This window comes from Psammomys obesus, unplaced genomic scaffold (assembly GCF_907164565.1).
Source record: "Psammomys obesus unplaced genomic scaffold, mPsaObe1.curated_primary_1811, whole genome shotgun sequence".
Lineage (NCBI taxonomy): Eukaryota > Metazoa > Chordata > Mammalia > Rodentia > Muridae > Psammomys > Psammomys obesus.
In genome coordinates this window covers 1,156,712-1,171,090 of record NW_026586589.1, presented here as the reverse complement: position 1 = coordinate 1,171,090, position 14,379 = coordinate 1,156,712, and the positions used below count along the sequence as shown (strand labels likewise).

The window sequence follows — 14,379 nt, the reverse complement described above, 5'->3', positions numbered from 1 at the left end:
TGCTGTCTGTGCTTCCTGTGAGCAGAGCTAGTTAATGGCATGTATGCTTGCTTTGTGCCCTCCTTACTTACTGCTTAGCAGAGACTTGCTTATATTAGTTCTCCACACTCTGCTAGAGATGGGTTCCACCTTCTGAGAATTGACCCCCTGATGACAAATGCAGCTGTGCAAAGGGGCTGTGAATTGAAGTTGGAGAGAAGGGTGGAAGAAAGTGAAAGGATGTCTTCTCTGCTCCCAACTCCCCGGAGGTCTCCTCGGTGAAGTCTGCTTCTTTAGTTTCCTGCATGTCTAAGCAGCATGCTTTCAACCTGATGCTTCTGAGGGAAAGAAAAAGCATCTGCCAGGGGAGCTGTGAGCCGTAGGTGGGGAGCTACCACCAAAGATCCTGCTTTGTTGAAAGTCAGTTGATTGATGGACCTTTCTTCCCTGGAGTGCTATCTGAAGCTCTGGCCTTCCCGGGGCGGGTCTGTGCCCCACATGGGCCCAGAGCACAGGAGACCAGCTTAACCTTTGTTTCACTCACTCCTCTCCAGACGTGTGTTTTGGTTTGCTTTTGTTTTCAGTGTTATATTACATTTATTAATCCTGTGTAAAAGTGTGCTGGAGAAGGGACATACATACCACTGTTCAGGCAGAGGTCAGAGGACATCTTGCCAGAGTTCTCTCTTACCATGTGGGTCCCAGGGACTGAACTCATCTTTCATCAGACTTCGCAGCAAGTGCCTTTACCCACTGAGCTATCTTTCCAGGCCAGCTTTTTTGTTTGTTTGTTTTTTGTTGTTTTGTTTTGTTTTTGAGCAGTTCTCATGTTGCCTAGTCTGGCCTTGAATTTGTGGGATTCTTGGGCTGGGCCCATTTACTAGTAGGCCTTAAGAGTTATTGTTGCAAAGGAATTTCCTTTCTTCTGTCACATGGTATTGGGATAGGGTTTATGTACTTTCAGACTCTGTAATGAGCATCCTGAAGTGTTTCAGGAATAGGGCAAGGAGTTCCCATGTATACACGGGCTTGGCCCCATCCCCATCCCATTTCCCAGGGCCTTGTCCTTGCTAGATAAGCACCAGTCTCATTGACCTGCAGCTCCAGGGCTTAGTTCAGTTTCCCATTTGCCAGACTTTCACTAACTTTTTGTATTACTTCCGTGTGGCCGATTAGGCTTTGCTTTATCTAGGGCTGGGTTCCTGGGACCACGCACCCTGGAGGCAGAGGCTGGTCTACATAGAGAAGTTCAAGTAGACTGGGGCTACATGGAGATCCTGCCTTCAAAAAAGAAAAACCAAACGTTATGTTTTTCTTCCCTGAGTGAATGCTTTGTGCTTCAGCTTGTGTTTCCTAAGATAAGGGAAGTCGCTTATGCTCATGTTTGTCTATTTCTAATTCAGGGACTTCCACATTGATTCTGAACCTTGTGTGGTAATGGTTTGTTTTTGTTTTCTCACTTTAAAAGACATTTTTAGTAAGTGTGTACATGTGGAAGTCAGGATAGAGTCGTGTTTTCTTCTATGGGTCTTATGGATCAAACTCGGGTTGCCCAGCCCAGCTGCAAAAGCACCTTTACCTGCTGAGCCATCTCTAGCCCATCCTGCTGTGGAATTCACTACGTGACTTCTGGTAATCTTCCTGCCTTGGCCTTCCAAGTCCAAGGAATAATAGGCAAGTGCTACCATGCCCAGCATGGATTCAGGAACTCTGCCTTATTTATCTATAGGTCATCTTGTTATAGACAGATCAGTATCAATTGTTTATTCATAAGTCGCATTACCCTGTGTCAATGATGCAAATATTTTTTTTTTCAAGTGTGCAGTATAGTTGGAATATCTCTCAATTTCCATTCATATGCGTTTGCTTAATATTTGATTTGGATTATGTGTTTTTAGCTAGAAACTGTAGCATAGTTGATACTTCAACAAAGATATACAGCATTCCCTTGCATCCAACAGGGAAATGTTATGACCAGCTGGCCCCTGGCGCCCTCTGCTGTGAAGGAGGAAGAGATCAGTGAGGAGGAGGCTGCCGCAGCTGTTACTTCTACTAATGAGCATGAGCCTGTCCCTGCTGATCTGGGAGAAGTGCATACCCCAGAGACCCTGGAATTCCTCAAGCGTGAATACCAGGAGGACTCCTCGCCAGAGACGAGCTTGCCCTACAAATGGGTGGTGGAGGCGGCGAACCTCCTCATCCCTGCTGTAGGGTCCAGTCTCTCTGAAGCCCTGGACTTTATCGAATCGGTATGTTGGTCCCAGCACTTCTCCTGTGACCTTTTTTGTTTGTTTTCATTATCCTCCTAGCATTTATTGATTGATGGGGGTTGCTCAGCTCTGAGCAGGCTGTGGACGCCAGTGAGATCATTGCAATCTTTGCCCTAGAGCATGGAGTGGGGTGAGAAGGTTTTCCAGAGAGGGCACTAAATTGGCACCACATGGTTAGGTCTCACTGGAGAGGAGTCCCGAAGTGTCAGGAGTCATAGTTGCCTCTGGTGCAGCAAATGTGTTTGGCTGCTCAGCCCAAGGCCATGCTGTTTTAGGTTGTGCTCTCCCTACGTGGCTTTTGGGACAGACGCACCCACCCACCCACATACGTACACCTGTTTACCCCAGATACATGGTACCAAGGACAGATCAAAGAAATGATTGTACACAGGTCTAGCATGATGAATTTATGAGTTCCATGGATATGCTTGAGGGATTACGGGTGACTTGAAGACTTGTATTACCAGAAAGCCAACCCAGCATGACTGATAGACTTCAAAGCAGTCTCCTTGGAGCTTCCTGCAACCCCCGGGGCAGAGGCTCTTCTTCACTAGCACTTGTTTATAGCTTTAGAGCGGTGGGGAGGGGCCTTGTGGCTCTAGGAGAGAATGTGTCATTTCTGAGAACACAGCTAAACAATGACTTTGCCTGACAGCCTGTGGGTGGGGCTGCCCCTTTTGATGTGACATCCAGCTTTCGCCTGCTTCAGCCAGGAGTTAAGTCCTGATGTCTGATTCAGACCTCAGACTTTTCCACAGTTTCTTCTTCTGGGATTGGGGAAGATCAGGAAAAGGATCTACAAAACCTACTCTATTCCTGAGTATCCTCCCCGGGCATTCCTGCAGGATATGCTTCCTACTGCCAAGATGCCATCAGTTTCCTGGACCTCTGATCTCTGAGGTCAGGGTATGGGTTTGAGGTCAGCCTAGCTACAAGCTAGTTTCCACTCTTAAGAATAAACTGTCCCTGGCTCCAGCAAGACCCCACAACTACAACTTGCAACTGGGCTCTGGATCTACTCGGGACCACGTTTCCAGCATCAAAGTGGAGCCTTCTGTTTCCAGAAGCCCTTTGGGTAAAGATGGAGGACATGTGATTCTTGGTCATTCTTAGGAGTGTAGAGTTGGTTCCTTGGTGTGTGAAAGCAGGAAAGAGCTAGTGAGGTGGCTCAGCAGATAGAGGCACTTGCCACCAAGCCTGACTATCTGCATTCAATGCTCAGGAGCCACATGGTAGGAGGAGAGAACTAACTCCTTTTCACTCACATGTAAATAAATGTAGTGAATTAACAACGTAAAACAGTCATGTCCTCCTAGCAGGTTGCTATGGGGATCTTAAGGCTGTTGATGGGCAAGCATCCCATTCAAACTTCAGTATAGGATGTAGAACACTGAGGAAATGAATGTAAATAGTAATGACTAATCCTGGGGAAAGGGGATCGAATTTGACACTGTATTTTCCTGTAATCATTTAGGTCCTACTGTATTAGGACTTTAACCTCCCTTTCTGGCAGGACCCTGATGCTTGGTGTGACCTGAGTAAATTTGATCTTCCTGAAGAAGCATCTGCAGAGGGCAGTGTCAACAGCAGCCCAATGCAGCCCCAGACATCTCAGCAGCAGCAGGCACTATCATCTCACCAGGCCGCCACACCGGGGCCCAACATGACTGAGTATCGGCTCGATGGCCACACTATTTCAGACCTCAGCCGGAGCAGCCGGGGCGAGCTGATCCCTATTTCCCCTAGCACTGAGGTTGGGGTCTCAGGGATTGGCACACCACCCTCAGTGCTCAAGCGACAGAAGAAACGGCGAGTGGCCCTTTCGCCCGTCACAGAGAACAGTGCCAGCCTGTCCTTCCTGGACTCCTGTAACAGTCTTACCCCGAAGAGCACACCTGTCAAAACCCTTCCCTTTTCTCCTTCTCAGGTGTGTGGGCCCCTTTGGCTGCCTTGGCTTCCATATATAAACATCTGGTGCCCAGTAGGGGTCTAGCACAGGTACACACATAATCAGCATTCACTGTCTCCCTGTGCTTAGTGCTGGGGTCTCAGTGGTGAGCAGCGGCAGAGCTGGCCTTGTCCTCATGGAGCTTACACTCGGGGTTATAAATAAATCCAGATGAGTGATAAATGAAGAGGCTGTGGGTGGTGCTGGCTGAGGTCATTAGTCACTACTGCCATGAGTTCCTTCCCATTGGTAGACTGTACTTTGGAACTGAAGCCAAAAGACAACTGGCAGGTGCTGACAGGAGCTGCTCACGCGACAGCCAGTCATACGGCAGAATGGTGTCCAGTTTGGCTTCATTTTCGCCTTCTTATTTGGTTCTAAGACCCCAGCCTACGGACTGGCACTGCCTGCATTAGGGTGGGCTATCTCAGCTCATTTAACCTCACATGGAAATCCCTTGCAGGCATGCACAGAAGTTCGTTCCCATGGTGATTGTAAACACTATCTAGTTGATAACTAGGGATCTAGGGGAACTCTTATGGGTAGAGGAATAGTTTGCATTGAGAAAGTTGCAGGGCCTTTACTGGATGATAAAAGACAGAAGGACTGAGTCATATTTGTTGAAGGAAGAAGTCTCTGCTGGTGTCCTACAGGTCAGGCCAAGACCCCAACCTTATAGAACAAGCAGTCTTGGGGAGGAGTGTCTGATGATCTATTCCTGTGTTTCCTAGAAGCCTCAAGAATCCTCATGGGGGTCATATAGTCACATGTCCTATCTCTTCCCTGGCAGTTTCTGAACTTCTGGAACAAACAGGATACGCTGGAGCTGGAGAGCCCCTCCCTGACGTCCACTCCAGTGTGTAGCCAAAAGGTGGTGGTCACCACACCCTTGCACAGGGATAAGACGCCTCTGCACCAGAAGTACCCATCGTGAGTGCCACCTGCCTACCCTTTACAGAGTGGGGTCGATCTGCTCCTGGGGAGTGGCTACCATACCTCTCTGCCCTTGTCTCAGAGCCCGGCTCTTGATCATCTTTGTTCCTCACTTTTATTTTCTACCTCACTTTTTATTTTCTAGCTTGATAGTCCTAGATCTCAGAAACTGTTCAAACTGATCTCCCCGTCCCCCCAAAGAAACAAACCTAACCTTTTTTTTCTCTTTTGATAAGCATCAAGTATGGATCAGATGTGTTTGAACTGAAAAGTGCTTCTGGGCTCTGTGTCAGGGGCCTGGAGTACCACAGTTGTGTCTGTCCTGAGCCTGCTGCTGAGGAAGGGCTTTCACAGTGCGTCTACCTCCTCTTGTGGCATAATGGAATTCCTGGTCCATGAGAGTTGCTTCCTTGCTGTTCACTGGTTTTGCTGCAGAGACATTGTAGTCTGTCCAAGGAACTAGTTCAGGAATTTGCCCAATGTAATGGCTTTTCAGAAACAATTGGTTAATCCATTGCTTAGCAATCACTCAGTCTAAAGTGATAGGTCTGTAAGAAGTAGTTCTTACATTCAAACAAGAATCCTGGACTTTACATCTAAGCCCTTTAATAGGAATGCTAGACCGCAACAGGCCTGACCTTCTGCCCAGTCAAATGTGTTAGAGGCCTGTGTCAGTCGAACTACTGTCATTTTTTGTATTTTATGTTTTGTTCTGTGGGTGCAGCTGAGTTATTTAGAAGCAGGGTTTCTCTGTGTAGCCTTGGCTTTCCTGGACTCACTTTGTAATTTGTAGACCAGGCTGGCCCTGAATTCAACTTCTTCCGCCTCGACTCTGTCCCTGAGTGCCGGGATTGAAGGCATGCACCAGCACACCCACCAGAACTATGTCTTTTAAAAGATTAAGAAAAAACAGAGCCAGGTGGGCATGGTGGTACACACCTTTAACCCTAGCACTCAGGTGGAAGAGGCAGTTGGACCATTATGAGTTCAAGGCCAGCCTAGTCTACATAGTAAGTTCTTGGCCTACCAAGACTGAATAAATAAGGGATGGAGCTCATCTGGTGTGACCTATGTGTCACGTGCTGTTTCCTCTCATTTTTCTGAGTAGTCCTTACCTGGGTGTACATGGTTTCCTCGCCTGTCTGCGTGGGCTGGTGCCTTGCTGAGTACTCCAGAGGACCTGCTGTCTTCCTGTGAGGCCGTCTTCCTGGCAGCCAGCCCTTCTCAGGCGCTGCCTCATGACTGCTAGGTGCCCAGTGTTGGACTTCTTGTATCTGCAGCTCATGTGTCTGCTGGGCTTCACCTGCATGTTCATCCCTGGTTTGTGTCTAGGGAACAGATAACTGGAATAGCCAAGGGCTTGTCTCATTTTTCTCTAGTTGCCCGATGTCACATGTCCCCAATACCAGTTTGTCTTCTGTTGGGGAGAGGCTGTATGTGGTTCTTGCTATTCCATTTTGACCAGAGGTAGAAGACTTCACCTTTAAATCACAAATCCTTTTGATATTATTATCTTCCAACGATTCTTGGTGGCCTTTATACTAAGGCATACTGGATAAGAGTTTTTTAGACTTAAATTTCCAAACTGGTGTTTTGTTCCTGGAAACATAGTATGTAGCTGAGGTTGATCTTGTTTTACTTTCTTCCTACTCCTGCCTCACCAGTGTGATGTCGCCATGCCCAGAACTTTAGCCTCCTATGTCATAAGAGGTTGTTTGTGGCTTAGAAGAAAGGGTGGGTCAGTAACAGATGTTCTCCGCTTACAGAGGAGTTACACACTGGTAAACCCAACACTGGTTTAAAATGCCCTAAAAGGCGGCTGTGGAAGAGCCCAGTGATGAAGTGTGTGCTTTCCATTCGGCAGGGAAAAGAGGAAAATACCGTGGAGTGGTGTGGGGCTGGAGAGCTGGCTCGGTGGTTAAGAGCACTGGCTGCTCCTGCACCCACATAGGTGGTGGCTCACCCCCACTGTAACTCCAGTTCCAGGGGAGCCGATGCCCTCCAGAGTCCCTCAGGACCTATACTCACAGGCCCTGCACACTTATACCCAGGCCCTTATACTTAAGCACGTGTGCGCGCACATGCACACGAAAGTTAAAAATCAACAAAAAAATGTTTCATTTAGTAGATAACTCCTAGAAAATCATCTTAAATATATTCAGATGGCTTACTCTATGGTTGAGTAAGCTCCAGTGCAACACCTATTTTATAGAAGACTGTGTCTCGTTAACATACTGTACAGGAAGTGAGAAACACAATGCTGTGTGTGTGTGTGTGTGTGTGTGTGCCATGCCACAATCGTAAACTTAAGGGGCCAACTGTCTGAACGGTCTGTCACAGATCAACACGTGGCCCTTAGTGGTGGTAGACACTGGTCTATGAGGGGAAAGTTGCCCAAGCTTGAGGAGTAGCTCACTGGTGAGGGGTTCCACTACAGCCAGATCTTGGAAACGTAGATGTCAATTTGAGGCGAAAGAAAACGAAGGAGGGAACTTCCAGAGCTTGAAGGTAGAACCATGCCCTTGTGTAAAGAGCAATATGGCCCCTGAGTTGGGAGGGGCTAGAGTGAAAACATGGTGGGGACAGGAGAACATGGGGGCCATTGTGTGTTCTTGCCACATTTCTGCCTCCACCCTCATGTTTTGAGAGGAGTTGTGGAGTTCATGGCCTCCTGGTATTCTATCTAGTACCACACACTTTCTGTAGAGGGGGCACATGGAGTATATTCTTCCCAGGCCTTTGTCTTGTCTCTGGGATGTCCCAAAACTGTACGTTGATGGGGCAACATTCTGCATCATTGTCATGGTCTCCTCCCCCCTCTTTCCTGTCCTTTATTTGAGGATAGCCCTTCCTCTGGGTCCCTGACCTAGCCTTGTGAAGGAAGGCAGGCAGGGTACTGGACCAATGTGGTAGGAAAGAGTGTGGGGGTTGGCGGCAGGCACTGGTTATGACCAGCCAAGCGGTAGTCTGCTCTGTCCTTTTGCTGAGCTTCCTCCTCTGGCCCGTGGCAGGTTTGTGACCCCAGATCAGAAATACTCCATGGACAACACTCCCCACACGCCAACCCCATTCAAGAATGCCCTGGAGAAGTATGGACCGTTGAAACCCCTGGTATGTGCCATGGTTGCTGTGGGTCTCGTGGGATGGATTCGTCTAAGATGGGTTGATGAGCCCCTTTTTTCCCCCCTTATTCTTCTCCCAGCAAGGTATAGTGTCCACTTGTCACCTCATCTGTATTCCTGAGTCGCTTCAGTGTGCCAGGCAGGCAGACATTGGCTGGTAGTGGTGTTTGGTGAAACTGTAGGACAGGGGATGTGAACATTAAAACACATGTTAAGTAACTAAAGAGCTTACTGTAAAGAAAAGGGCCAAGATATGCATGATGACACACACCTCTAATAACTGTACTTGGCAGGTAGAGGATGCAGGCAAATCAAAAGTTCAAGGTCATCTGCCTAGAAAGTTTGAGGTTAGTCTGAGCAATATGAGACCTTATTAAAAAAAACAAAACAAAACAAAACAACAAGGCTGGAGCCGGATTGGGTGGTCCGTTCCTGTAATTCAGCTCAGGCAAGGAGATGGTAAGCCAGTCTGCAAGACATGAGGAGGGGAGGCCTCAGCAGAGGTGGACTCTAGTTAAGTGAGGTTTCCAGGGATGGGTAAGTGTGGCAGAGTTAGTACTGCCATTAACTGTTGGAGTGGAGATGCTGTCTGCTGAGCTAGAATGCTGCAGGCCGCCTATCAGGCTTGTTCGTGGCGGCTGTAGTTTCTGTTCAGGGCCTCCTTGTATGACCTCTGAAGTGTCACTATGCCTTTTTGCTATCAGGAGCTCACCCCTAATCTTTGCCACCTGAGAGAGGAGAGGTTGCTTGGAGCTCCTGGGCCTGAGCAGTGGAAATGGACACCCTGTGTCTCAGTTAGTATGGGCTGAAAGAGCCTGGACTTTCAGTGTATGTAGGTTCTTTGGTTTTTGAGATAACTTTTGTCTACAAAGCCCATTGTCTTCCTGTTGCTTTGGTAAAACAGTTGTTGTAAATTAAAAAAAAAAAAAAAAGTTTCACCTACCCTGACTCAATAACCTCACCATCCATCTCCCAGCTGCCATCCAATGCCATCCACCTTAATTGTTATCATCTGGTTTACTTTCCATTCATAATCTCAATAAACTTCCTTGTATTTTTCATCTGGGCCTTTTCACACCGTTATTGGAGTCCTTCCTCCAGGCCAATGTGATTCCTTCTCCACGCTAATCCATCATGGTGTCGCCTTCCCTCCTCTCTTCCTGTCCGTCTCTCTCCTGTGATTCTCCTGTCCTCTCCAAGCCCAGGAACCTTACCTTAGCCATGCCTACTCCATTCTGCCCTGCATCAGACCTCGCATCAGACCAGCCTCCAACAAAATACTGATGAAATGCAACTTATGGATAGCATTTATTTCAGCTTACAGTTTTAAGTCCATCGCCCAGGGTAGGAATCTGGAGGCCAGAACTGATGCAGAGGTTGTGGAGGAATGCTGTATACTTGCTAGCTCCTCATGCCTTTCTCAGTTGCTTCAGGATCCAAGGGGGACGTAGGTCACAGTAGGTCTCTCACGTTAATCATTAATCAGAAAATACTCCTGCAGATTTGCCTGTTTGGGATTGTTTTCTCAGGTGAGGTTCCCTCCTCTCAGATGGCGCTAGTGATTGTCTAGCTAATGGAAAACCAGCCAGCACACCCAGATCCCAGAACTTGCCCGGGCTAATTCCTGCTGCCTTGGCATCACAAGGGCTGAGGTTATAGATAGGTGCTGTCTGAGATTCCTGGGTTCAAGTGTTGCTTCTGCCTTGACTCATGAGTAGCTGGGACCTTGGGGAAGGCTGGGCTCAAGAATCTGGATTCTAGTTACTGCCATGGTCTGAGTTAGGCTCTTGGTATAAGCCTTAGTTTCTACTCTATGGACATAATTGCTGCAGGCGGCAATGTGGGGGTGGATATATAGGCCTTTCAGTGTCAAGGGCTTTGTCCATTCATCTAAGGAAGTACACTTAGTGGTTATGAACAATGTGTGTGAGGTCAGTGCCCTGGCATAGGCTCCCTTTCCTTGCCTAGTATTGTTTACCTCTCTTAGACCCACACAGCTTAGAGTGGGCCTCATGTGGATGACCCTTGCCTCTGCTCACAGCCCCAGACTCCACACCTGGAAGAGGACTTGAAGGAAGTGCTACGTTCTGAGGCTGGCATTGAGCTTATCATTGAGGATGATGTGAGGCCTGAGAAGCAGAAAAGAAAGCCTGGGGTGAGTGGCTGTGGACCCTAAGCCCTTCACCTTAGCCTGGGCAGTTTCTGTAGACAGTCAGACCCGAGGACAGGAGGACCCATGAAATGTCTTATGTGAGTGTGCCTGTCAGAGAGCGTGTTGGCTTCTTACCTGGTTCCTCCTGGGCTTTGAACAATGCTTTCATTCATCCAACATTGTGCATGGGCCATTCTGAAGTGAGCTTGGCTGTGGGTAGCGGGTACAGGAGTGGTCAGGTGAGACTTCCATAGAGCTTGGTGGGTAAAGACAGGCATGCAACACACACCTCATTGCCATCTGGATTCATGTGGGATGGAGAGGCCAGATTTCCAAGGTTCCTTTCAGATAGTAGTCAGGAACTACTACTGATAGTAGTAGACAGTAGTTCAGTAGTAGGGTGAACTAGTAAGAGTGTCAGGTACTGCAGCCATGAAAAGTAGCATGGAGGTTTCATTAAGTGAGGTGCAGTTCACAGGGACACCAGCTGCTATACCAGACTTGGGGTCAGCTTCCTTCCCATTTCACTGTCTATAGCACTTCTAGTCACAGGTGGCACTTCAAATCTCTCCTTGTTTTTGTGATTTTTTTCCTAGACTGTTTTCCCTAGAGAGATGATAGTCAAAGCTAGGCAGTAAGATTGGGAAGGACCCACAGTGTCTGGTGGGGTAAAAGTTCACCTGGGTCAGAGTCTAATGTGGCCAGCGGCTCTTGGTCTTCTGTATCCTCAGAGCAAGAGCTGCTGCTAGGCCTTAAAGGTTCTACTCTCAGAAGTCCTGGTTCAATGACGGTGGTCACTGAGGCACTGGCCGTGGGGAATATGATTGCCAGCGTTTACCATCCTATTTTTTCCCCAACCCTCAGCTGCGGCGAAGCCCTGTCAAGAAAGTCCGAAAGTCTCTGGCTCTTGACATTGTGGATGAAGATGGGAAGCTGATGTCGTCTACACTGCCTAAAACTCTATCTCTGGTAAGGGGTTGACAATGAAGTCTTTAGGAACCGTCTGCCTTTGGAGCTGTCTAGTGATGGAAAGGACTAGGTGCAATGCGTTTCTGGTTCTCTAGCTGAGCTCAGTGTTAGGAAAATTGGCAGGAGATGGCAAGCTGGGTACCTAGACTGAGCTTCAAGCAGTTCTGATGTTTTTCCTAGTTTTTATTTGGCAGGAGTTATATTGCTAGAACACTGTGGGCCTCTAGCACCATCCTTCTCACTGAGGGTCAACCATGTGTGTCCCTAAGCACAGCCAGGTGGTTGAGGCATATAACCTGAGATATATACCTGGCCTGCAGGCCAGCCTCTGGGCATAGAAGTCACTGCCTTTAAGAACACAGATGCTGTGCTGCTGGTCCCTTGTAGCTGATGGGATGTGGCCTGGCTTCCCCTAGTGTATAAACTGACATGGCCTGTTCCATGGTATGGCTAAGGGGAAGTTTTGTTTGTTTATTTGTTTGTTTTTTAATTGTAGAAATGTGTGGGAACAGCTCTCAGAGGCATCTGGAATCCAGAGCAGAGAGAGAAAGTAGATTGGACATGGACAGCAGACTGGACATGGCCAGGGTATTTAGATAATGTGAGAGAGGGGACAATAGCAGGCGATAGAGCATAGGTAGTGCATAGCAGATAGAGAACAGAAAAAGCATAGCGAGAATGGCATGGTCATAGAGAAAATGAGTAGCCGGAAGGAGTTTAGGGTAGGGGAGGAGATGAGATACTGAGGTAGCCTGGAGGCCATGTGAACTTTTATACATTGATAGGCATCAGTGGAGCCTATCTCTCCCTTCTGCCAGAGGGAAGGGAAAGGCTCCTTTTGGTAGAGGGGAACTGGCTTCACAAGTTTCTGAGGAATGCCGGCTTTTTTAACTGCCAGAGATCCTTCTGTAGTGCAGGCTGAGGTTGATCTCATTTCTGGATCAGGATAGGCTTTTGGAGTTTGGGAAATTAGAGTTTCATTTGGACCTTACACCAGTAGAGAGGTGGGGGCCTGGGCATGAATGATGGATATGAATCACTAAACATCTTACAGGTAGGGCTGAAGAAAACCTTTTGTCCAGGGAACACTACCAGGTAGGGGACTTGCTCCCTTCGTTCAGACCTTTGGCTGCCTCTACTTGAGGTACTTCTTTTAAAGCAGTAATAGGGAGGGTGTTGAGCCTAGGGCCTGAGCATGAACTTTGCTGTGGAGATGGGTATGAGAAGTAATTAACCTGTGCCGCCAGCCCCAAGTGGAACTTTAGGAAGGCAAGCCACTGAGCAGAGCAAGGAGTGCTTAGTGGGTGCATGGCACATCCCAGTTGGTGCTTACAGGTATGTCTGGACAAGGAAGCCTGGTTCTCACATGACAAAAGCTGGCACTCAAGGGCTCTGAAATGAGCAGTTCACAGACACTTCTTTAATCCTTTTAAGTAAAAGATTAAGGGAGTTCCTCTAAACTCCCAAATCTGAAAGGGAACTGAGGCATAGAGAGTGAGATCCTGCTCCAGATCTCAGCAGCTGGTGCCAGGATACCAGGTTGTGTTTAGTTTTTGTTTTGTTTTCTCCTTGCAAAGATCTTGTGACAAAGTGGTGACTTAACTTGATTTTGATTTCAGCCAACCAGCATCCCATCCAGCTCCTCTAGCTTCGCCCTGCCAGGTATCAAAGAGGATAACAGCCTGCTCAACCAGGGTTTCCTACAGGCCAAACCGGAGAAGGTGGTGCCTGCCCAGAAGCCCCGGAGCCACATTCCAGCCCCTGCTCCTGTGAGTGTTTGCTGTAAACAGGTCCCTTTGCCCTTTTACCCCAGGGCCTGACCGTCCTAAATTCTTTTGGCTCTTTTTGTGATTGAATTAACTTTTATGATTCTTAGCCCAAATGCTACTTCCTATAGGAAGCCATTCCTCTTCTTACCTGGAGAGATGCTCCTAGCCCCATTTCCTTCCTGAGGCCTGCACTTAGCTGTCATTTGGTCATTATCTGTGTTAGGTTTGCTTAGTGCTCTGTTCCTGATGGCAGACCTGGGCCCTTGCTGGGCTGTTGTATCCTAGGGTCTTCATCTGTTAAAGCCCACAGATGTGAGGGGAGGCATGGCTTCCCCAGGTCCACCAAGGAAAATGGAGGGAGCAGAAGCTGGCTTCTAGAGGGAGGATCCTAGAAATGTCCCCACCCTTACTAGCCAGCACCACCACGGTATGTACAGAGCTAACCCTCTCACCTCCTTTCAGATGACCAACGCCTGGAAGATAGTGGCCTGCGGGGGCACCAAAGACCAGCTCTTCATGCAAGAGAAAGCCCGGCAGCTCCTGGGCCGCCTGAAGCCCAGCCACACATCTCGGACCCTCATTCTGTCCTGAAGGGCTTGGAGGGCACAAGCCTGCTCTCATGTTTACAGGGACTAGAGTGGGAGGTGAGGTGTACATTAAAGCCGCAGTCAAGTGACCATCTTCGGAAAGTCTTCTGCTGCCAGCCCCTCAGACTACTCAGGCGGCAGCAGACGGAACACACTATATCCTGTCCACAAGTCTAGCTTTGGGAAGTTCCTGGTGCTAACAGAACAAAGGCCGACTCCTGGGCCTGCCTGTCCTGTCCCCAATGCCATGAGAAGCCCTGTTAGGGTCTCCCAAGCTCTCCTTAAGCCTGGCCTCATATCAGACCCCTGCTTAGGATCAGGGACTTGGCTAGGGGCGCTCTTTTTCTTATCCCCCGTTGGTACATTGCCTCAATAATAAAATACCATTCTCCCTATTCAGCCATGACTGCCCTCTGGATCTTCCTTGAAGTGCCTCAGTGGCTTTCTCCTGATACGTAGGCATGTGGACCTTTGCCTAGTGGATATCTCTACAAAGGTTCCAAGAACTCAGGGTGGGGTGGAAGTTGGGGGCAGGTGAATGGAGTTAGGTTCTGAGAGATTGTTGGAATGATGGCTTTGTTTTAATACATTATGGCTGTACCTTAAACTCTGGCAGCCAATGTACGGAAGGCTGCCTATTCCTAGGACTC

The 14,379-nt window shown here is 48.3% G+C and overlaps 1 protein-coding gene across 1 annotated transcript in view; it reads left to right on the top strand.

Annotated features, from left to right (window-relative positions):
* The window catches only part of Mybl2 (MYB proto-oncogene like 2), a 28,836-nt gene extending 14,745 nt beyond the window's left edge, over nucleotides 1-14,091 (top strand). Inside the window, exons 7-14 of the mRNA XM_055602193.1 lie at nucleotides 1,941-2,228; nucleotides 3,763-4,176; nucleotides 4,988-5,127; nucleotides 8,142-8,241; nucleotides 10,294-10,407; nucleotides 11,269-11,373; nucleotides 12,993-13,142; nucleotides 13,605-14,091. Coding sequence (XP_055458168.1) covers nucleotides 1,941-2,228; nucleotides 3,763-4,176; nucleotides 4,988-5,127; nucleotides 8,142-8,241; nucleotides 10,294-10,407; nucleotides 11,269-11,373; nucleotides 12,993-13,142; nucleotides 13,605-13,733 — 1,440 coding nt within the window. The 3' untranslated portion in view covers nucleotides 13,734-14,091. The remainder of the gene's footprint in view (nucleotides 1-1,940; nucleotides 2,229-3,762; nucleotides 4,177-4,987; nucleotides 5,128-8,141; nucleotides 8,242-10,293; nucleotides 10,408-11,268; nucleotides 11,374-12,992; nucleotides 13,143-13,604) is intronic.
* Nucleotides 14,092-14,379: the final 288 nt, after the last annotated feature.